At 36.4% G+C, this 22,813-nt stretch overlaps 1 protein-coding gene across 1 annotated transcript in view; it reads right to left on the bottom strand.

Moving 5' to 3' along the window:
* The window catches only part of ADAMTS19 (ADAM metallopeptidase with thrombospondin type 1 motif, 19), a 178,231-nt gene that overhangs the window by 135,961 nt on the left and 19,457 nt on the right, over positions 1 to 22,813 (bottom strand). The window contains exons 3-6 of the mRNA XM_005865612.2: positions 22,608 to 22,780; positions 20,949 to 21,032; positions 20,104 to 20,261; positions 7,742 to 7,785 (exon numbers count right to left, since the gene is read on the bottom strand). Coding sequence (XP_005865674.1) covers positions 7,742 to 7,785; positions 20,104 to 20,261; positions 20,949 to 21,032; positions 22,608 to 22,780 — 459 coding nt within the window. The remainder of the gene's footprint in view (positions 1 to 7,741; positions 7,786 to 20,103; positions 20,262 to 20,948; positions 21,033 to 22,607; positions 22,781 to 22,813) is intronic.

Here is a 22,813-nt window from a genome sequence, read left to right as displayed (position 1 = left end):
TAGTCTATATATAAAAGCCTAATATGCAAATTGTCCCCTCAGGAGTTTGACTGGGAGACCGGAGTTCAATCGCTTGCCATGATGTGTGCTGACCACAAGGGGGCAGTGCGGAAAGAAGGACGGCCCCAGCCAGCAGCCGGAATGCCCAGATGGGCCCTGACTGCCGGCCAGGTCTAGGGACCCTACCCGTGCATGAATTTCGTGCACCAGGCCTCTAGTGAATAGCAATATGCATCCTTTAGTCTGAATGTGTTAGTTTTCTATTGCTACATAATTATTATAAATGTAGAGGCTGAAAGTATTACCCATTTATTATTATACCGTTCTATAGGTCAGGAGTCTGGTACCGCTTAAGTGGGTCCCCTGCTTAGGGTCTCACAAGGCCAAAATCAAGGTGTCAGCCAAGCTGAGGTGTGGGGAAGTACGAGCTTTCAAATTCATTGACGTTATTGGCACAATTAAGTTCCCTGCCTGTGCTTTACAGGGCAAATGTAGTTAGATCTCAATATTTTAAGATTTACTGAAGGACTGTAATTACATCTGCAAAATCCCTTCACAGCTTTACCTAGATTAAAGTTTGACTGAATAACCAGAGGAAAAATCTTAGGACTATCACTGTAGAATTCTGCCCACCACACTGAACATATTCTCTTTGCATTTCTGAGAACATCCACATTAAACGCTGAGCAAAACTTCATAACAACATACCTCACAAATACGACTTCTGGGTCTTTCAAATCTGACCCTAGTTTATATAAAATCATCCACGTTTAAGGCTGATACATGTTTCTAATATGTTTAATAATCTCTTTTGCTAAAGTATATGTCCCAGTGTCATCCTTGAATCCATCACAGAACTCAGCAAGGAACTCTGAATATGGTAAATGTCCAACAAATATATTTGAACTCCTTTGAAGACTTCATTACACTACTAATTCATTTAAAAGGTAAGATGATATAGAAAAAGTTAACTCTATTCTATGCCTAGACCAAAGGATTACAAATTTCAAAAATATTAAATGTTAAACTAATATGATTTTTCAGTAGAAAAAAAATATCTCTCTACTTAGAACTATTTCTAACCAAAGGGTATTAAAGTAGAGAGATAATGTCAGCAATTTCTTTAAGTATTTTTACCCTGAAATTCTCTATGCTTTAGGTGCCACAATGCATGAAAAAAATGCTACAACTGCTGTTTAATGAAAAAATTAAGCTACTTTTAAAAATTGGCTTGACCTCTTCTTCTCACCCAATAAAATGATTACTTCTGCTGAAATGCGGTTTGGAGAACATACTGGTGTTCAGAAAGGGAAACGTCTGGAGATTCTCACATGCACAATGTCAACATTAAAGGGTGATTTAAGTATGTTTTAGTGAATATGTTTCTTTTTGGCAGTTGCTTCCCAGGTGGTCTGTATGCCTGTTTGACAATCTGCAAGTACATAACATCAGAATTAGAAGCATACGGAAGAATAAAACTATCACTCCGACCCGCTGAAAGGCGGGAGAAGAAAGTTCATTAACAATATTGAAGCATCTAAGTCTTGGCAATACAATGCAGAAAGGGGCAAAGCACCCCACACCTGGAAATCTGGACACACAGCTTCTCTCATCGACAAGGATTAGGAAAATATTCAGAGCTGCCAACTCATATTGATCAACGTGTACTTTTGCCAGCTCTAAGTATTTGCCAATTTTCTATATTTCAAAGTCCTTAAAAAATTTCATGAAACACACACACAAAATCAATGACTGTCACCACTGATTAGCAATCATTCCCTGATTGTGACAAAATTTCTCAGAGTGTTCTGCAGAATCCTGGGCTTCCATCGTATCTTTCCAGATCTCCTCAGGAGGCTCACAAGATCAAAAGTGTCAACACTTGCACTGATGAAAAGCAAGGGTAGGTAAGATCCCCTAGCACAAATCAGAACAGTGGGACCACGCTTCACCATCAGTCATTTTATTTTTCACTGCCACTATTCCCAGGGGAAGACATGTCCATCCCACTTTAAAATTACCAAAATGAAACGTATTAATTTTATTAAATCTGAACCCTTGCGTACAACCATTTTCTAATATCTGTGTAACAAAAAAGAAGTATGGATAAAGCATTTCTGCTGCCGACTAAAAGATAATGTATCATGAGATTGAGTTATGAGCTAAACTAAATGTGTTTTTCATTGAATATCATTTGTACTTGAAAGAATGATGGACAAACATGGTTATTCCGGTTGGGCACGTGGCTGACTTTTACCCAAAAATAAACAAAGAGAACCTGTTACTCCAAGGAAATCAACTGATAGCATTTTTTCCCTAATGATAAATTGTAAGCTTCCTAGTGAAATTAGAATATTGGAAAACTTTTATCTGCCACTGTGAGCTTGACAACCTCCCGATGCTTAAAGACTTTTCTGATTAGATCAATGATAATATTGACAAAGGAGATGTTTCTATATATACTGTACAGAGAAATGTGTCAACATTAAGAAAATCTGCCTAATTCAGTGAACCAATATTTTCTAATTGACCAATGAATGATGCTAAAAACCCACACTTAGTTAAACACATCCACTTAAAGTATAAAATATACCAACAGATATTAACTTAACAAAATATAAAAGTTTACTAATGTGATTTCACATTCCATACCGCACTCTCCTAACGATTAAGACACTACCACGTGTTTTAGTTTACTTTCAAAAAGCACATCCATAATAACCTAAAAATACTCATCCATTTTCTAATTACATATCTTTGTGAGGCCACATTTTCCTAGTATACTTCAACCAAAATAACAAGAGGCAACACAAGCACAAGCAGATATAAGCCAGATATAAGCTGTCCTCTATAAGCCAAATAGATATAAAGAGATTTGCAAAAATTTAAAACAAAGTCATGTCTTCTCACTATTTTTAAATTTGAATGACATAATTTTTATTTTTAAAAAAGCATGTTCTTTATGCTAACATTTGATGAGTTATTGTTCATTTGAAATAAATTATTTTTATAATTTCTCAGTTTTAATTTCTATTATAGTGACAACTGATAAATATTACTTACATAAAAAATTCTGAAGAATATAAAGACCAAAAAGTTTGAGAATCACTGGCTTATAGCATATAGACAATTTAAGCAGAACAGCTTCTAAAATTATTTTTTAAAATCTTGTGGGAGTCATCATAACTAACATCAATTCTCCAAATCGGTGCCAGAGCACAGCTGAATGCTGAAAACGAGGACTGAATCACCAAGTGGAGCTACAGAGTGCACTGAAATATATACAATAACGCTTTAAAAGTTGTTCTTGGAATACCAATTCTAGCAGCAAGACAATTTGTTTGCAACCCTATACACACAAATGCTGGAATAAAGATAACAAACATCCTCTTAAATGCAAGGCTGAGTATACAAGTAAGGGAAAGCCTCCAATGGGCCTAAAGAAAAGAAGGGAAATGCAGAGTTTTGAAGAAGGGAAATGCAGAGTTTTGAGCCAGCTCTGATGTGCTGGTGGCCTGTGAGCATCTGCCACACTCAAACCCAAAGCTGTTCAGCTTTAGCCACAGCGCTGAGCGACTGCTCGTGGTCCGTCCTGGATCTGGGACTTCTACATCAGGTGAGGGGAAGGAGGTACCATCTCCCTCTCCATCAACAAAACTGCTAAACCCACTGAAAGGGTAGGTCAGAAAAACAAAACAAACTGCTCCCTGACATAGGTCATAGCATAAAAACTTGTCTGCTTTGACACAAACTCAATTTTTTAAAGAAATCTCTCATAGAGTTAGGATACCTAATTTATATTACTTTCATGTTCCAAGGAACACTAACCCACGGAATTAACGTAAATACCCCTATAATATTTGTGAATAAAAATTATTTCTTGAGAGGCACCCTTTCCTCCAGGTCCCTCAGGATGTCCACAGATTTTTTTTTAAATCTTAAGAGCTCAAATACAAAAGTATATAGCCTGTGAGGGACAAGTCACCATGGACAGGATTCAGGAAAATAAAGAAATGGAGCCAGAGTGATAAGAATGTCAATATTAAAATTATTAGTTAGTGACGATTCAAAAATATACTTTAAATGATTAGTACCTAAAAGAAGAGATTGAAAACATGAGGAAAACTCAATGTATTATTGAAACACCCAGCAGATAGAGGAAAAAACGATAAATGGAATCTCTAGAAATAAGAGTCATTAAAATAAAGAATCTTGATAAATAAGTCAAACAGATAAAATAGCATATTAAGAAAATAGGAAATTTGTATAAACTGATAAAAATAGCTGAAAAAGTTACCTAGAGCACAAAACACAGAGGTGGATATGAAGAATAAATATATACTTCTCACCTTGAGTGTTCTAGTTGTATTTTCCTCTATTATAACAAACACTTCGTGTTATAAAGGAGAGCTGATTCTCATTATACTAAGGAAATAGAAGATCTGAAGCAGAGACCAGTAGCACTATTTACTAACAGTGATGCTGGGCAAATTTATAACCTCTCTGCAGGAAATAAAAGGAAGTGATAAAAACTAGTGCATACTGAGCACCAATTAAAAACTACCTGCCCCCCAAGCTGGTTTGGCTCAGTGGATAGAGTGTCGACCTGCAGACTGAAGGGTCCTAGGTTTCAATCAAGGGCACATGCCCTGGTTGCAGGCTCGATCCCCAGTAGGGGGCATACAGGAGGCAGCCAATCAATGATTCCCTCTCATCATTGATGTTTCTATCTCTCTCTCCCTCTCCCTTCCTCTCTGAAATCAATAAAAATATATATTTTTTAAAAAACTAGCTGCCTCTGCAAGTGTCAGAGCTTCACAACATTCTGTGAAGTCGATAACATAGCCTCTATTTTTGTGCCAAATGTAACTGACATTTTAATACAATCACAGAACGGTCCATAACAACATGTAGATACTAAACCCCACAACTAAGAAGTGTGGTACTAGTATTTTCTCCATTTATTCATGAGGGAATTTAGACATGAAAGAAGCAATATTGGGAAATTTCACATGTTAATTATAAAAATTTTGCTTTATAAAATAAAATAAAATAAAATAAAATAAATAGAGGTGAGGCCCAGCTGGTGTGGTTCAGTGGTTGAGCCTTGTTTGAGGGCTTGATCCCCAATGGAGGGCGTGCAGGCAGCAGCCGATCAATGATTCTCTCTCATCATTGATGTTTCTATCTCTTTCTCCCTTCCTCTCTGAAATCAATAATACATTTATAAACAAACAAATAAATAAATGTGAGGAACCCAAACTTCCAAGGTGTTAAATAATGTGCATATATTCATGTAGGTAACATGAATGTATCTACATTCATGTAGGATCTAGATTTAAATCAGACTCTGACTTAAATCTAGATCTAGCCTGACTTCAAATCCATGTTCTGTTCTACTTCAGGGTTTTCTTTATCTATAAAATAATCTACACTAATAAAAGACAAAGATGCTAATTGACCGTACCTTCGCTACACCCATCAGCCAATCAGAAGAGTATGCAAATTAACCCAACAAAGATGGCCATTAAATTTGCATACTGCAGGCAGGGTGGGACAGCGCCATCCACCGCCTGCCCCGCCGCCACCCAGGCCTGCTATCTGTGACCCGTGACAGTCAGGCAGGACAGCAGCGATCTGGCCCTCCCGTGTGTGACCATGGGCGGCCGGGCGGGACAGCAGCGATCCGGCCCTCCATGTGTGACCATGGGCGGCTGGGTGGGACAGCAGCGGAGACGGGAGAAAGCCAGGCGGCTGAGACGGAAGGGAGTCAGGCAGTGGAGACAGGAGGGAGCGAGGTGGCTGAGAAGGGAGCTCCGGCCTCAGGAAGCCCTATTCTTGCAGGAATCTTCCTGCAACGGGCCTCTAGTAATGATTATAAAAGCAGAGAGTTCAGATTTTGAAGGAATTAAATGAGATAATGTCCATGAAAGTGTGGCTCAAATTGCAATGCACAGCATAAATCTTAGCATTGCATTTAAACTACAAGCAGGCATTCCTATAGGGAATATAAACAATAATATTGAAATAATTAAGTCTGGTGCCAGATGGGTAGCAGACGGGTCACTTTATGGACAGGACTAATAGAGCTTGGGACTGACTGCATCACTTTCCTGAATGTTCAAGCCCACCAAGCTACTTCATGAATCAAATATGCTTTAAACCAGAAAATAAGTCTCATAGATAATATACATCGTGAATATAATGCTATTTTTGGTCAGCAGATTTAGCAAGATGTGAAACAGTCACAATAAAAAAGAAAACATTGCTCCACCTCCCACCAGCACTGGCTTCCTTAGTCCATGAGTCCAGGCTGTAAAGGGGCATCATTATTGGAAGATGCTGCTGATCTCTCTGACTGCATAAATGAAGAAAGAAATTGGTCTATAGTTAAAAAGGCATTAGGGGCAACATAGCTGTTTAAGTGGAGAAAATGTCATTATTTTGAGGCAAACTTTATTGGTAATCAACAGTGTCCATGGTTAGGTTGATTTAAACTATATTAAGATTTAATTTATGGAGATGCAGGCAAGAAGAGGGGAAAACTGCAGGAAGCAGGTAGGTAACATTGGCAAGATCATCCCAAAATCAAGTCAGCTTTTTCTCAGTTGTCCAGCTCTTTTTATGCTTAAAGTCCCTTCAGAACCAAACATTCCTTTGACATCGTCGTCCTCTTGACACTTTTATAACTATTTTCCACTTATTATCTCAGATTTTAATAATCTGAGAAGGTTGATGATAACTGAAGTTAATGAAATTAGTTAGAATTATTTTTTTAAAGACCCATAACCCCTTATTCTGTTTTTATCCCCTTTTTATTGTTCATCTTACGTAGAACCTCAAGATGGTTAAGATACTTATTACCCTGTAGAAATGAACCCCACATAATGTCAAAACCAAATTATGACTCCTACATATGTCTTATATGTACATATATATGGTCATTCTCTCAAACTTAAGAACTCTGGTTGTATGGATTCTATTGGCTAAATGGTTATGCTTTAGGAATTTTAGATATCTAGGACAAAAATACAGAAAATTTGCTACTTCATGTATAGAAAATTGTCATTAGTCAAATTAAATAGACTGTTATTTTACTGCAAATAACTTCAAGCATATATAACTTAAAAACAAATATTTTAGCCTAAAAAGCCAATCATACTGTCATTAATATATTTTGCCTTGCTTTATCAAAAATAACAGAATTTTATTAAACCCATATTTATAGCTCTGAGAAAATAAAGGCTCATTATATTCTTTTTTCTTTAAATCCTCACCCAAGGATATTATTTTATTTATTTTTAGAGAGAAGGGAAGGGGGGGGAGGGAAGGTGAAAGGGAGAAGGGGGGGGGAAGGGGGGAGGGAGAAAGAGAAACATCAATGTGAGAGAAAAATATAGATCAGTTGCCTCCCATATGCGCTCTGACAAGGAATTGAACCAGCAACCTTTTGGTGTAGAGGACAGCACTCCAACCAACTGAGCCACCAGGGACCCATTATATTCTTAAAGCATAATTTAATTGTTTTCAAATACAGTGTATACATATCTTTAAGCTGTTCCATTCATAACTGAAGTGTTGGCAAATGATTTAACATATAGGTTGAAAATATAGATCTCTGACATTCTAAAAATATCCTATTACAAACAGCACCCTGCAAAAATTTCCTATATTTAAACAAATGGTGTGTTCAAGGTCCCCAGAACTCCTCAAAAGTGTAAAAATTTATATAGACACTTACCAACAGTATCGCATGGTTCATCTTTGTGTACACAGAAATCTTTCCTAGAAAGAAAAATATAAAGTTAAACTTTTCCACAAATAATAGAGACTATGTAACTTATTTTAATATTTGTTTGAATAATAAGCCACTATCTTTATCTCCAAGAATTTAATAAAACTGAATATCAGATTAAATAATTTTTTAGTTCTAAGAAAATGTGCGAAATTTTTATACCATTTTACCTGATATGATCCTGAAACACATTCTCCTACTTCACAGACAATATTTCCAAAGTAAAATTCCATCCTGTTTTTATTTTTACAGGATTTCATATTTTTATTATAAAATAATAGTATCTGGTATTGGGACATGGCTTCCTGTTTAAAAAATATTGTAAGATCTCTACTTCACATGAGTCAAAAATAATTTCCAGATTGCAGATTTAAACGTGAGAAGTACAACTTAAAACAACATAACATTTTATATCTTAAGCTTAGCAAATTTTTAAAAAGACTGATAATAATTGTTCTAATAGAGCACGAATTTAGTATTTATTAAGAATTTAGTATTTTTACACAGCTGGGATCTAACCGTGAATAATATTCTATGATTTTCTCTTTACTTGACTACCATGTCTTGGAGAGCATTCCAAAACAAAGTATAAAATTTTGAGGCACACTATGTGAAAGCAAAATGTTTAGCATTCATAAATATAGATTAGAAGTCTGCAATCACCTTGCTCTTCTTCCATACACTTGCATTCTAGTTAATTTCTTTTTTTTTCTTTTTTTTAGTTATAACTGGCATAGGTCATGGTCTCTGGTTAAGTTTAAAATTTATTTTTGTCTTTGTAGTTCTACAGTCTTACTCAGATGTGTCTAGATACCAAGTTTGTTTCTATTTATCTTCTTTGGCATTGGTATGCTTTCAATTAGAAGATCCATGAACACGTGAAAATTCTTACCATTTTCTATTTAGCTAATTCCTCTCACATTCTCTCTACTCTCTTCTCCTGAAACTCCTTCTGGTGCATATAAGTCCTCATTTTAATGTCTGTAACTCTCAAGCACAGTTTAGTATTTCCATCTGTTAACCATTCTGTGCAGCCTTCGGGGAGAATTCCCTCAGCTCTATCATCCAATTTTCTAGCGCTCCCTTCATCTGCATCTAATCTGATTTCCAACTTACAAATTAAGATTTCAAGTATAAATACATTTATTTTATAGGTGTTTAATTTTCTTTAATTTTCAAGTCAACTGCTTTTTTAAAAACCACCTTATTCTAACATTTTTGGAATGTTTTTATGTGCTTTTAATTATGAGAATATGCTTTTATAATCACTGTCAGCTTTTTTTTTTTTTAAGTATTCTTTATCACAATTCTTGGCTTTTACAATGGAAGATGTTGTCCTTTGGCGTTTTGGAGTTCTACTGTGAACTCATTTAGCTGAACTCAGTTGTGGCTGCCTTATGTAGGATAAGTTGAAAGAGGGCCACTGCAGAGCGCTCTGCATAGGCTTTCGCTCCGTGCCTCAGTGGCTGGATGATGTCCGTGGTAGTGAATCCCAGGGAGGGGCTGCTTCACCCAACTTGGGATCATGGTTGAGACAAAACGCTTCCTGTTGACAACTTATGTTTGTTTGCAGAGCTCTTACCAGATCACACTGTCATGAGAGGAATAGCCATCTACAGGCTCTGGCTGTATGTCATCGTTTCAGGTCCACTTCCCTACTCTGCACAATCTCACAGGTTTTTCTTCATGTGGGAGCTAAACGCAAGAACTCAGATTTTTAAGTCCAACGAACCTTTCCCAGGGCAGCTATCACATGATCTCAGAAGCATGCTACTTTTTTTTTTTTGCCAGAGCCCTCTTTGTTTTTGGCTTATCTGTGCATATAAAGGGGTTTTATTACATTTTTTTTTATAATTTCTATATGCCTACAAATGAGAAGACTTTCTGATCACCTACTCAGCCAGATTACCACATAATTAAAAGAAATGAACCAATCCGTGACCAATCATGTGATAATTAAGCATAGTGAAACATATTTGTTTATTGTTAACATTAGATCTTAATATACATAGAAACTAGCCATATAAGCCTTATTCTATTATTATATTTTATATCATGCATCTACTTTTACCAAACTCTTTAAAAGACTGCATAACTACCTAAACAAGATGTTCACATGGACTGCAACTGATAATATTTTTTCAGAAAATCTAAAGTGGATGATAGCCTAAGAGACTGTAAATGGCCCTGGATCATCCAAACCTAGCAGCTGAGATTTCTAGAGTTTCCTTCTCCATTGTCTTTTTTTTCCCAACCCCCTTCCCCTTTACTATCTTTCTTAATGCATGGTTCTTTAATTCTCCCCTTGATTCTAAGTACTACACAGAATCTCCTCCAGCTATCAAAAAAAAAAAATCCAAAACAACACTTTTTCTGGGGTAAATTGGTCTCTGTGGTTCAAAAGCAACACCAAATGAAAGAGGAAAATATATCCCCACCAGTGGTGTAACATATTCAGAGTCTGACTATAACTACAGATAAAGAAGAATGAAAAAGGTTAGCTGACATTCTTTTTTTTTACCAGTAAATGGCCAGGTAGTTAGTCTTTCTCTGGATCAGGAGATACAGAAATCAAATCTACCACAGGGACACCAGACCTAGAATATAGGTTGTATATTGCTTAACTCTAGGGATACATTTGCATATGCAACACTATAAATGGCTCCCTCTACTGTTGTGTAGCACACAACCTCCCTATACAATTGGATATGGTAGGATTCATTAAGTGCCTCTTATATGCCAAGCATTGGATAAGGGAAGACTACAAAGATAAATAACATAGGCTTCTCTTCGGAAGGCAAAGAAGAGGATGAACACGATTACCTCTGTAATGTGATAAGGGCCCCAGGATCGGTGAGAAAGAAGCCAGGGGAATTGCATTAAAAAATGGATGTTCTATTTTGCAATTGACTTTGCCAGCAAATGGAGAGAGAAACACCCAAACAGATGATACTGAATAATAGGTAATGCAGAAAATTAGAGAAACACACAAAATCAATTCTTCACCTTAGGGCCAAGAATTACTGAGTACAAAGTATATTCAGATGTAGGGGAAAAGGGACTTCATGTGCTTTTTCTAAACGTACAATACATCATATAATCATGCATGAGGCTGCAACATGACTATTTGATTTACATAATGTGACGCAAGGGACTGCATCTGTAACTAAACAACATGATAAAACTATGACAAATGTACTGCTTATTGTCAAGGGCACTTCGTTCTTCACACAGCCAATTTCTGTTCACTTAGCAAACAGATGAATAAAGCACATTTTTTCAAAAAAGACATGGTCTTTTATCCAAAAGCACTGGAAATACCTCTCAGTACAATTGACGAATGAATATATTGTCAGCAGCACTTCAAAACTTCAGGTCAGACTGCAATTCGTAATCTTCAATTTCTTTCCAGAGGACCAAAATATATTCTTAATTTCATAATATTCAAAGATTTATTGGGGGGGGGGGGCTGGGGGATTTGTTTGCCTAGACCAGTGATCATGTGAATTCAAATTCTCTAATTTTTGGCTCACGTTGGCTCAGTGCGCCTGAAGTCTGCATCATAGAGTTTCATTATGTGAGTTTATGGAAACGATACTGTTAGACTTTGGCAACTGAGAAAGCCAATAAATTCTGCTTAAGTTCTGATTTATACTGAAAAAAAATGAAATATAGCCTTTAATTTCCAAGAATGAAGATGCATCTGAGAATAAGTCTCATTGTAGTGTTTTATAGTGCCCTGGGTTATACCTATAAATGACTCATTCAAATATTATTCGATGATTTGTATTAAATTAATATATTTCTGCCATTTCTAATATTAAATTTTCTATCTTGCTTGCCAATGTCATTAGTTTGAAACTAACTTTCAGAAGTACTGTACATCAACCAGGAGCATTTTAGTAAATAGGAATGGCAAAACGATCATTAACCAAATGAAATTCTAAATTAAAGGGTGTTTTCAAGAAACACAGACATAGGTCTTCTCCCTGATTTAAAAGAGAAACGTGTAAATTACACTAAGAAATCATAGAGTTGACAGTTGGGAAAATGTTTTGTGTTTTTTGTTACTATGAGCCCATAAGCACTAGGTCAGCTTGAAACTATTTACTTCATTGTATCCACAGAACTTTAACAAAGATATTATTGCAGATAGGTTTGGATTTATACAAACATTCATTTTAGTTGAAACCAAAATTAATAACGGAGCTAACATCTCTTCCTACCCATGTGTTCATGTAACCGACAACATTTCATCATTATCTAAGATGATCATTCATTAGAAATCAGGCTGGATTTGACTTTAATTTGTCAAATATGGATAAGCACGTGAAATCCATGATAGTGAAATATTTGTTTTATTTTTCACAGGTTCCTGGCAAAGCTGAAGACCTGATCATCTTTATGCTTACACTAACTAAAAAGAGATTCTCCTTTAAAGTCAACCCATTCGCTTAGACTTTCCTGATCAAATGGTGCGAGGCCACTTCCGCTTCAGTGGGCTGATTTCGCTGCTACGGCACTGAACACACTATTATGGAGAAACAGTGACCCACCACATAAGCCTTATCTCCACAGGTGAAGCTAGGGAGAATTATTTGTCAGTACCTATTAATATTTAATACGTGTATAGTCTTTGACAGATCTTTTTCTTTTTTCAAGATTTTTATTCCCATTACTTCGCCCCCCCACCCCCCGCCAAAAAAAAGAAAAGAAAAGAAAAAAGAAAACCCACACCCAGAAGCAACCTACTAAGCCTTATTCCAAGACCTACTTATCAGGGTGCAAAAACCTGAAGTCACCATTTCTGCTAAAGGATTGGGGAGGTATACAAATTTTTTTTTCCATGAAATGACATGGCTTAGCAAAACTGTAACAAAAAAGGCTTTTCCATTAGGTTTTGAACAGAAGTCCTGTTTAAACAGTGAAGCTTGGGTTTTCTTTCCATAACTAAAAGATATGCTAGAAATAATACTGCCTTATTTTGTCTTTAGCTTTGAAAATTATAATTTGGGCATAGAGAATACATATTTAGTCATGTGGCAGTACAAGTTTTGAAAATCTGAGTCTGAATAATGATTTTATCAATTGACCTGATCCTGCAGATTGAAATTATAAAATACAGGTTGTTGTATGTGTTCCTGGAGAATATTATTTAGATACTAGAGGCCCGATGCACGAAATTCATGCGAGAGGAGGCCTTCCTTCCCCTGGCTGCCAGCACCCGGGACCAGGGTGGGGCTTCCCTCACAGAGGGTGGCTCCGCCCACCTGCTGCAGCCTGCCGGCCAGTGGCCTGGGCTCCCTCTGCGAGGCAATCATGGGGTGATGGCTGGGCTCCCGACCAATCGGATTGCACCTGCCTTAGCTGGCCTGGTGCCAGTGGGTGTCATAGCATGGTCCCAGATGGTCGTCATTATTCCGCTGTTCGGCCATTCGGTCAATTTGCATATTATGCTTTTATTATATAGGATTATTACCTTCAGTTCATTCTCTTAATATATTACCCTAGCCCTATGGCTAAACATGAAGTTTGATTGCATTTTACGGGCATTTGACTATAAGGAAGATTATATTTCTAAACACAATAGCAAGTACTATTTTTTTAGTCCTCACCAAGGATATATTTATTGATTTTAGAGAGAGAGGAAAGGAGAATGACAGAAATATGGATGTGAGAGAGAAACATCGATTGGTTACCTCCCATATGTACCCCGACCAGAGATTGAACCTGCAACCTAGGTACGTGCCCTGACCAGGAATCGAGCCCAACTGTGTTCAGCAGGGGTGGGGAGTCTTTTTTCTGCCAAGGCCCATTTGGATATATAAATATCATTTGCAGGCCATACAAAATTATCAACTTAAAACTTAGCCTGCTATATTTGGTCAAACGTTTAATTAACTCACCCCTAATGCCTTGGCAGGGCCAGACCAAATGATTTCATGGGCCTTATATGACTCGCAGGCCAGACTTTCCCCACCCCTGGTGTAAAGAATGACGTTCTAACCAACTGAGCCACCCGGCCAGGACACAAGTACTATTTAATCACCCTAAATAAATAGTAGCACATGCTTACAACCATACATACATAAAGATGTTTATATGTTTTACTTTAAATGTGAAAAAAATCATAAAGTTGTACAAATATAGAGTAGTTATATAAATTAGGACACGCACATGCAATAAAATGTCTGCTCCTCCCTCCAAATGATATCGACCAATATGGTTATGTCAGTTTCCCATTGCTGCTGTAACAAATTACCACAAACTTAGTTACTTAAAACAACAGGAGTGTATTATCTTATAGTTCTAGAGATCTGAAGCCAAATATAGGTGTTACTGGGCTAAAATCAAGGTATCATCAAGGCTGCATTTCTCCAAAGGCTCAGAGGTGGAATCTGTGGGCTTGCCCTCTCCAGCAGCTAGAGACCGCCTGCATTCTTTGGTTCGTGGCCTTTCCACAATCTTAAAAGCCAGCAAGTATAGCATCGTCCAGTCTCTCTGACTCTGACTTCTGTTCCCTTTTCCATCTTTTAAGATTCTTGTGATTACATTGGACTCATCTAAATACTCTGGGATAAATACTCTCTCCATCTCAACAGCCTTAATCACATCTACAAAGTCCCCTTTGCCATGTAAAGGAACACATACAGGGCTTCTGTGGACAATTAATGACAGGAAAGGACTTACAAATCATAGTATAGAGTGAGAAAAAAAACAATAGAGGAAACTGTGTATAACATGAAACAATGTTCTGTAGATTACATACCAACTCAACACTGGTTACCTTTGAGCAACTTTACCATAAAAAGATGTTCATGCAGCCCTAACTGGTTTTGCTCAGTGGTTAGAGCGTCGGCCTGTGGACTGAAAGGTCCCAGGTTCGATTCCGGTCAAGGGCACGTACTTGGTTGCGGGCACATCCCCAATGGGAGGTGTGCAGGAGGCAGCTGATCAATGTTTCTCTCTCACTGATGTTTCTAACTCTCTATCCCTCTCCCTTCTTCTCTGTAAAAAAATCAATAAAATATATTTTAAAAAAAAAAGATGTTCATGCATTACTTGGGAATTATGCAACAGTGTTTCCTAAAGAACTGTTTATAAACAAGGAAATGTTTGGACTAGATTTTTAAGGAAAAATATCCTATATAATAAAACCCTAATATGCAAATCGACTGAACAGCAGAATGACCAGTCGCTATGATGTGCACTGACCACCAGAGGGCACTCAATGCAGGAGTTGCCCCCTGGTGGTCGGTGTGCTCCCATAGGGGAGCGCCACTCAGCCAGAACCTGGGCTCATGGCTGGCAAGTGCAGCGGTGATGGTGGAAGCCTCTCCCGGCTCCGCTGCAGGCGGGCAGTAAGGGGTCCCGGATTGCGAGAGCCCTGGAATATGCGAGGGATGTCTGACTGCCAGCTTAGGCTCAATCCCCGGGGGAATCGGGCCTAAGCCAGCAGGCGGACATCCCCAAAGGGGTCCCAGACTGTGAGAGGGTGCAGGCCAAGCTGAGGGAGCCCCCCCACCAAGTGCACGCATTTCGTGCACCGGGCCTCTAGTGTATTGTAAATGAAATGGGCACTTAAACTCCATGAATAATATTCTTTCTGCTATAGAGTGGTAAACAGGCAGCTGTTAATTTTATTATTCCTTATATTTTCTTCAAATACATCACACAACTTTTCTTTTTTAAGAGAACTCCTGTGAAGACTAGCAGCAAGGGAAATAATTATGAAGAGTGGTTAAAGTGTGGTTAAAGTGTGGCTTTTATTTCATCTTTCTTGAGAATATAATGCTAAGCGAAATAAGTCCGACAGAAAAAGTTAGGAACTATATGATTTCACTCACATGTGATATATAAAACTGAAAGCAATAAATGAACCAATAATAAAAACAAATAAAAACTCATACACACAGAGGGAAGCAGCTTGAGGAGGTAGTAAAGGGTAAAAGGTGTAAAATATATGGTGATGGAAGAAGACTGACTTTGGGTGGTGAGCACACAATGCAATATACAAGATCAGGTATCATAGAAATGTGCACTTGAAACCTTAGCCACTCCAATAAATTTAATTTCAAAAGTGTGACTTTTAAAGCTTTATCACAGAAGAAAATAAATTAGTTGCAGAATGTTATTTTTTCACACTGTTTTGAATTGAAAATGGCATTGTAGATAATTTAATTAATTTAATTAAATTAATGTCGCAATATTGGTCAGGCAAGACAAAACTTGCATAAAGAGTATGAGCTCAATATTATAAATATATGTATTTAGTTACAACAAATACATAGGAAACAAAGCTGAAGGAATATACTTTAAAATGTTACCTATAATTACTCCTAGGTAGTGGAATTACAGGCTAATATTTTATTTTTTATTCTTGTACTTCTCAAATTTCTATAATAAATGTATTAAATTTTTAAAAAGAGAAAAAATATATTATTATAATTATTATCCTCTTTAGTCTCAAGCAGTATTTCCAAAACCTACACTATGAGAAGAAAGACAGATTTCATCAATCAAGCAATAAAAATATAAAATCACTTATGGTTAATGCATTCTGGAAATCTAATTTGTCTATATCAGATTGGTGGTCACAGGTTAGAAGTTCAAATTAACCACATACAATAATTTACATGATCATAACTAATACTATGGATTATATGTCACTATAAATTCTTTCTTCAGAAATATAATATTTAGTACTATATAAAAATAAAATATATTTTAAGAACCTTGTCATGCAGAATTACTATAAAACAGGACATAATTTCATATTAAAAATAAAGAAATAAAGTCTGCATGTTCTCTAGGGATCCTAATCATCTTCACTAATAGCAATATTTGCTACTCTTTTATTTTTACAAAAGCAATTCATTAAACTTTTGGTAGAGTTAAGTAATATTTGTTAATCTTATTCTAATAAAAAATGCTTCAAGTCATAAACAAGATAAATTTTAGTATAAGCTGATTTCTTAGAGGGCCCCCAAAATAAAGTGATTGAAAATGGCCGTCACCCTACACAGTTTTGCTCAGTGGATAGAGCATCCACCCACGAACTGAAGGGTCCCGGGTTGATTCTAGTCAAGGGCAGGTACCTCGGTTGCAGACATGATGCTGGCCCTGGTTGAGGTGCATGCAGGAGGCAACCAATCGATGTGTCTCTCTCACATCGATGTTTCTCTCTGTCTCTCTCCCTCCCTTCCACTCTCTCTAAAAATAATAATAATAAAAAATAAAAAAATCCAAATATCCTTGGATGAGGATTAACAAAAAAAAATAAAAAGAAAATGACCATCTTTCCAAATTTACCCTATCACTCTGAAATATCATGAAATGGACCTTCACCATAGAAAAGATGCATGCTTTCAAAATATATCTTAGCAACTCTAATAATATAATTTGAATAAAAATAATTTAAACAGTATAATTTAACAATCCTAACAATGTAACTGAGAAAATAAAAAAATTAAGTATAATTTAAATAAATGTGTGAAAATTTAGCAGACAATTGAGAGAAATATGAGATAAGAAATTAAATCTTAGTTACTTGTTAAATAACCTGAATGAATATAGACCTTTTTTTTTTTGCCTATAATTTTAAAAATATCTATTAAGCGTGATGTTAGTTATAGATAACTGGTGTGTGTTTGTGTGTGAATTCTCCTTCATAGATTAATAAAATACCCTTAAGGACTCATTAATAACTTTTGTTGATAGGATTAGTCCCCTTACAATAGAGAGATCACTCCATTGTCTTCTGGACTAATTTTTTTCAGATGGGAAGTCAGTTGTTGATCTTAACATTGTTTCCCCTGTGGAATGTATCTATTTTTTCTGGAAAATTTTAAAAAATTTTCTGTATCTTTGGTTTTCACCATTTTCCTATGATATGCCTATGTCTATAAATTTTTATCAAGCTTGGGGAAACTTGTGGCCATTACATCTTCAAATAACTTTTTTTACTCATTCTCATTTGCTTCTCATAAGATTCCAATTACAACTAAGTTAATTGGTAAATCCAACATCTAAGCTATCAAGGTCAGTTTCTATTGACTACTTTCCTTGACTATGGGTCACATTTTCATGTCTCATTACTTGGCTAATTGATATTATCTTTTAGACATTGTGGATGATATAGAGATTCAAGATTCTGTTATCTTCCTCTGAAGAGTACTAACTTTTATTGTAGGAGGCAGTTCAATTGGCTAATCAATCTGAACTTTGGTCGATTTGAGTTTATTCTTTGGTAGGAAGAATCTATCAAAGCTCAAGAGATGATTCCCAAACCTTTGTAAATCAGTGGGACTCAAACGCCAAACTCTATCTCCCCTAAAGATCGTATTGGGGTGTGGCTTCAGGCTTTGTTAGGGCAGGTCAAGGGCAGGCATCTCTCTGGATCATGGTTCCTTCTAGGAAAGCACAGCCGTCCTGTTTTTTTCAGCTAAATGTCAGGTGTAATAATAAGGTATTAACAAGGTTGATCTACTCTTATGGCCTGAATCTGCTCAGTTGCTAGTATCTTTTTTAAATCTAAACTCCATAACAACAGCACTCTGATAAATTTTGGGCAGTTTATGTCTATATATATCAAACTAGTCTTTCAAAGGTCTCACAGATCATCTACACACAGACTTCTTAGCACCTTTCCCTTCGTAAGAGTCCACTGTGCTCTACCTAGATTTCAGCTTGCAGTCAAAAAATCATCCTGGCTCTGTGGCTCGGTTGGAGCACACAGCAAAAGGTGGTGAGTTCAATTCCCAGTCAGGGCACAGCACATGGAAGGCAACCAATTAATGTTTCTCTCTCATATGGATGTTTCTCTCTCTCTTTCTCTCTTCCCCTCCCTCCTTCCTCCTTTCCTCTTTCTAAAATCAATAAACATATCCTTGGGTGCGAATTGTATTTAAAAAATTGTGCCTTGGCTAGTGATTACAGCATCGGCCCGCGTACCAGAGGGTCACGTGTTCATTTCCAGTCAAGGGCATGTACCTGGGTTTCAGGTCCAATCCCCACCCCCAGTCCTTCCACTCTCTCTAGAATCAATAGAAAATATAGCCTCACTCCTCTAGTGAGGATTAAAAACAAAAACAAAAAAATTTTTTTAATTGTCAAAAGGCAAAAGCTGGATTGACTGGTGTTGTTAATAAATTTTCCTTCTTTCAAGAGTTTTAGTTTTATATTGCTCATTCACCAATGATTGAAAGTAGATGCCAAATAAATATTTTACAATTGTATGCTTATTAATACAGTATCAAGTATACCTAACTGTGGAAGTCCAGGCATGTTCTTACATAAAGATTTTTTTCACTTTATGAATTACTAGAGGCCCGATGCACGAAATTCGTGCAAGGGGCTTGGCCCCGCGCCGCCACCACAGCTGCCTTGGCCCCCATCCACCACGGCCTCCACCCCCACCCGCTGCGGCAACCTGGGGCCTCTGCCTCAGCCCCTGCCACTGCGGCTTCATCCGGAAGGTCGTCTGGAAGGACGTCCGTGAGGATGTCTGGTCTAATTAGCATATTACGCTTTGATTAATATAGATGTATCGCTAGAATAGTTTTTTATGATTCAGCAACAGAAGCTATCATGCATTTAATAGACTCATTTCAAAAAAATCACATTTAAATCACATAATATTGTGTATTATACGATGTGAAATGTCAACATTATTGATACTAAAATCAAGTTGTTACTGAAAAATTATCATCATTTTTACTACCTCTAAGTAAGATACATTTACCAATAGTTATTAATATACAATGCTCCTGGATAGTATCTTTTTACTCATTATTTCACTTCCTTATATTTAGACATAATGCTGCATTACAAAACTTGTGAATACTACAGACATTCACAACGCAGCTCAAATTAATTACCTCAAAACTTAATTGAAACTTTTTTTCTCAGGTTGAACTAGAAAGTTTGTCAATTTCTAAATTTAATATATTGGATTGCTTTATATAGTGATGACTGAAAAATATATAGTTTGGGCCCATAATTTCAAAGGTCCACTAAGTTAAACCATAGTTTTCACTTATCACTATCAATGACTATATCTTCACATCAAAAATTGAAGCAAAATTTTACTTAAAAATTAACTAGCCAAATGTTTTGTCAACATACCACCCAATGAATGGCAGTTCAAAAACCAATTATTATGATTTGAGGGAAACTGACTAACATCACTATGCCAAACGTTTCTGGGAACACAAAATCTAGAATAAAAGCATTCGGTGAAGGGATTGGTAGGATTACTAGCATGGCTGTGGAATTAGGAATGTCATAAGTGGCTTTGGGAAATTTACCTTGTTATAAGAATAGCTGCATCCACGGAAGTCATGTCCTCTCCCCAGCTTGTGGACATCTCTAAATGTATATCATTCTTTTTGCCGAATTCTTCATGTTGCCACTTACAAAAACTCTCCAGCATTTTCTCTCCGTGGTGCCCAATATATAGATCTGCCTGTAAAAGAAGAGATTTCACTTCAGGGCAAATTATCCTCAGATATACAAAACACTAAAAACTGAGGGGACGCCATGAATTACTAAAGCAAACTGCTGACCATAACATTAATTAGAACCTGGAAGACATTAAGGATTAATTTAGCCTGCAGTAAAAATCTTAGAGCTTTGTGAAGGTACAATAATTACAAAATCTGTTCAACACTCTTCAGAAAAGGAGAAGTTCAATGAATATTGAGAATGTGGAACTTTTAGACTAATGTAACTCATTATTTCTATAATTTAAGAACAAACGTTTTTACAAAGTGCCAGCTAAGCAGCATGCTAAAATGATGTCACAGAATAGTCCTCATTTAAAATGAGCTGCAGATAAGAAAAGGCTTTACACGTACATGTTTAGAGAAGAAAATAAAACTGTCATTAAATATGACTTTTTAAAATTACTTTTAGAAAGTTAAGGTTTGTGGTCAGGGTCCTTGGAAACTAAGAACATTCCATTTTTGGAATAAAAATTGGGGTATTAACCAAAACTAAAGACCAGTTTATGCATATTCTAAGTGATTCAGTGGGGATTTCTGGATTTTAGGTCAATAAAAAGTACATCCCTAACATTCCCTTTACTTAAAAGTAGCTGAACACAAACCTCTCACCCACTTAATTTAGAACAAAAAACTCAAGACTTTCTTACTGGAGTTTCATGGAGCAGAATAAGCTTTATCACACGAAGATTGACCTGCACACCAAGACTCTTGTGTTGGAAAAGGTTAAAAACCTAAAAACAAATAAAAATAAAAAATCCTAAAATAAAACTGAAAAGCATCTTAATTTTTCTAAAAGCCCAGAAATGGGAGCAGTGTCCATTTAGTTGGGAAATCTTATATATGTTTAATTTTTTAATTATTTTTAAAAAATTAGCTTACTAGGCAGTAACTTAGCTCATTCATTTTAGTCTGGGCATTTCAATGGGGTGCTGAGAGAAGGGTGGGCTTTGATGACACTGAAGAGAAGAATTTTGGTAACTAAAATCTAGAATTTGTCTTAATTCTTAATTCACAAAATGCCAGTGTCTTCCTTTCTTCTGAGAAACAGTCCTCAAAACTCAGCCTGCTTTATGCCACGTCCCAATTCATTCCTTGGAGTCTTTTTTCTCTCCCCGGCTAGCTGTCAAATAGAAACACCTAGCTGTCAAATAGAAACACGACTTCAAAGCTCCTCTTTTCAAAGATCCCATGAAGACACGCTTGTGGGTCATGGCTGCTTAATGGTTTCAGACCATCATTATAACAGATTTTCTCAAAACGTGATGCATGTTGAAATGATGGAAAGCAAGGTGAATTTTTATGTGGTATGTGGAGTTTTTGTAAAATTTAGCACTTATTTAATTTGGAATAGAAAATATAACACTGACACACCAAACCCATGCTCTCAGAGATAGCACTAGTTGAAAGTTGGCAGAGTGTTCAGGGGGTAGCTGAACATACACTGAAATGACTGCAGTGTGGGAAAATCTTTTTGCTGGGAAAACAAACCAAATAACAAAAAAAAATAGTAAAAAATGGAAATTTTACAAAAACGTAACATATTTATCCTTGAATCAGTAGTGCTCGCCAGTATATGGTAACTGGAATTAAAAATGGACATTTGCCTTTCGCTTTTATGTATGTTTATTTATTCTCCCCCTAAGAACCACTCTTCACTATGACCTTCTAATTCTGCCTTGAAGGAGGTTTACTCAAAACCATACGCAATTAAGTCAAAGGATTGACTAGGCAGTAAGCATCCATAAGATGCTAGGTGCAAACTAGATTTCTGCAGTGCGGATATTGTCAACTAAAGTTGGCTACGAACAATTCAGCTGATTAAAAATTTAGCTCTTAGCTATCAGGTCTTACTCATTAACTAGTATTATAGCTGAAACCTAATTTTACATACCTATATAAGAGCTCAATGGGTTACCAACCTCCATTTTTATTCCACCTCACAATCCAGAGTATTTTGGGTAGGATCATGCACATTAAAAAATATTATAACATTTCTGCCCACTTCAGCAAATGGCCTTTACAAATGAAAATGAAAAGATGGGCACAAAAAAAGAGAGAAAAGACTAATAGAGTTTTGCCACATCACAATGAACAATAAGGGTTGTTGTTTTTACTAGACGATGTGAATTATTATGTTGATATCTTTTTTGAGACAGATCAATGTGGTAAACCTAAATATTTTTTTTTACTGATGTCAATAAAAGAAAGGAACAGTAATGAATTTTTAAAGAACTTCATTATACTCACACATTTCTTCCTTAGAGTTTTCTTGAAAAAATTCCAAGCGCACTTTAAAGTTTGCCTACCATATTTAAGATGGTTAGAATGAATCTCCTGGCTGCATCTGCTCCATGATAGGAAACCATTGCTGGGTCTGCAACCACTACAGTCTCTATGTTGTATTCTTGGGGTAATTTGTATGAATATCGTTTCCCTCTTCCACTCTCTGTTATTTTTTTAGATCTAGGTCTTCCTTTATCTGCAACAGAGAAATGAATTTTCAAATGTGCCT

The sequence above is a fragment of the Myotis brandtii genome, unplaced genomic scaffold (genome assembly GCF_000412655.1).
Source record: "Myotis brandtii unplaced genomic scaffold, ASM41265v1 scaffold208, whole genome shotgun sequence".
Classification (NCBI taxonomy): domain Eukaryota; kingdom Metazoa; phylum Chordata; class Mammalia; order Chiroptera; family Vespertilionidae; genus Myotis; species Myotis brandtii.
The sequence above is the reverse complement of the archived record's forward strand: the minus strand, read 5'-3'. Positions and strand labels throughout refer to the sequence as shown.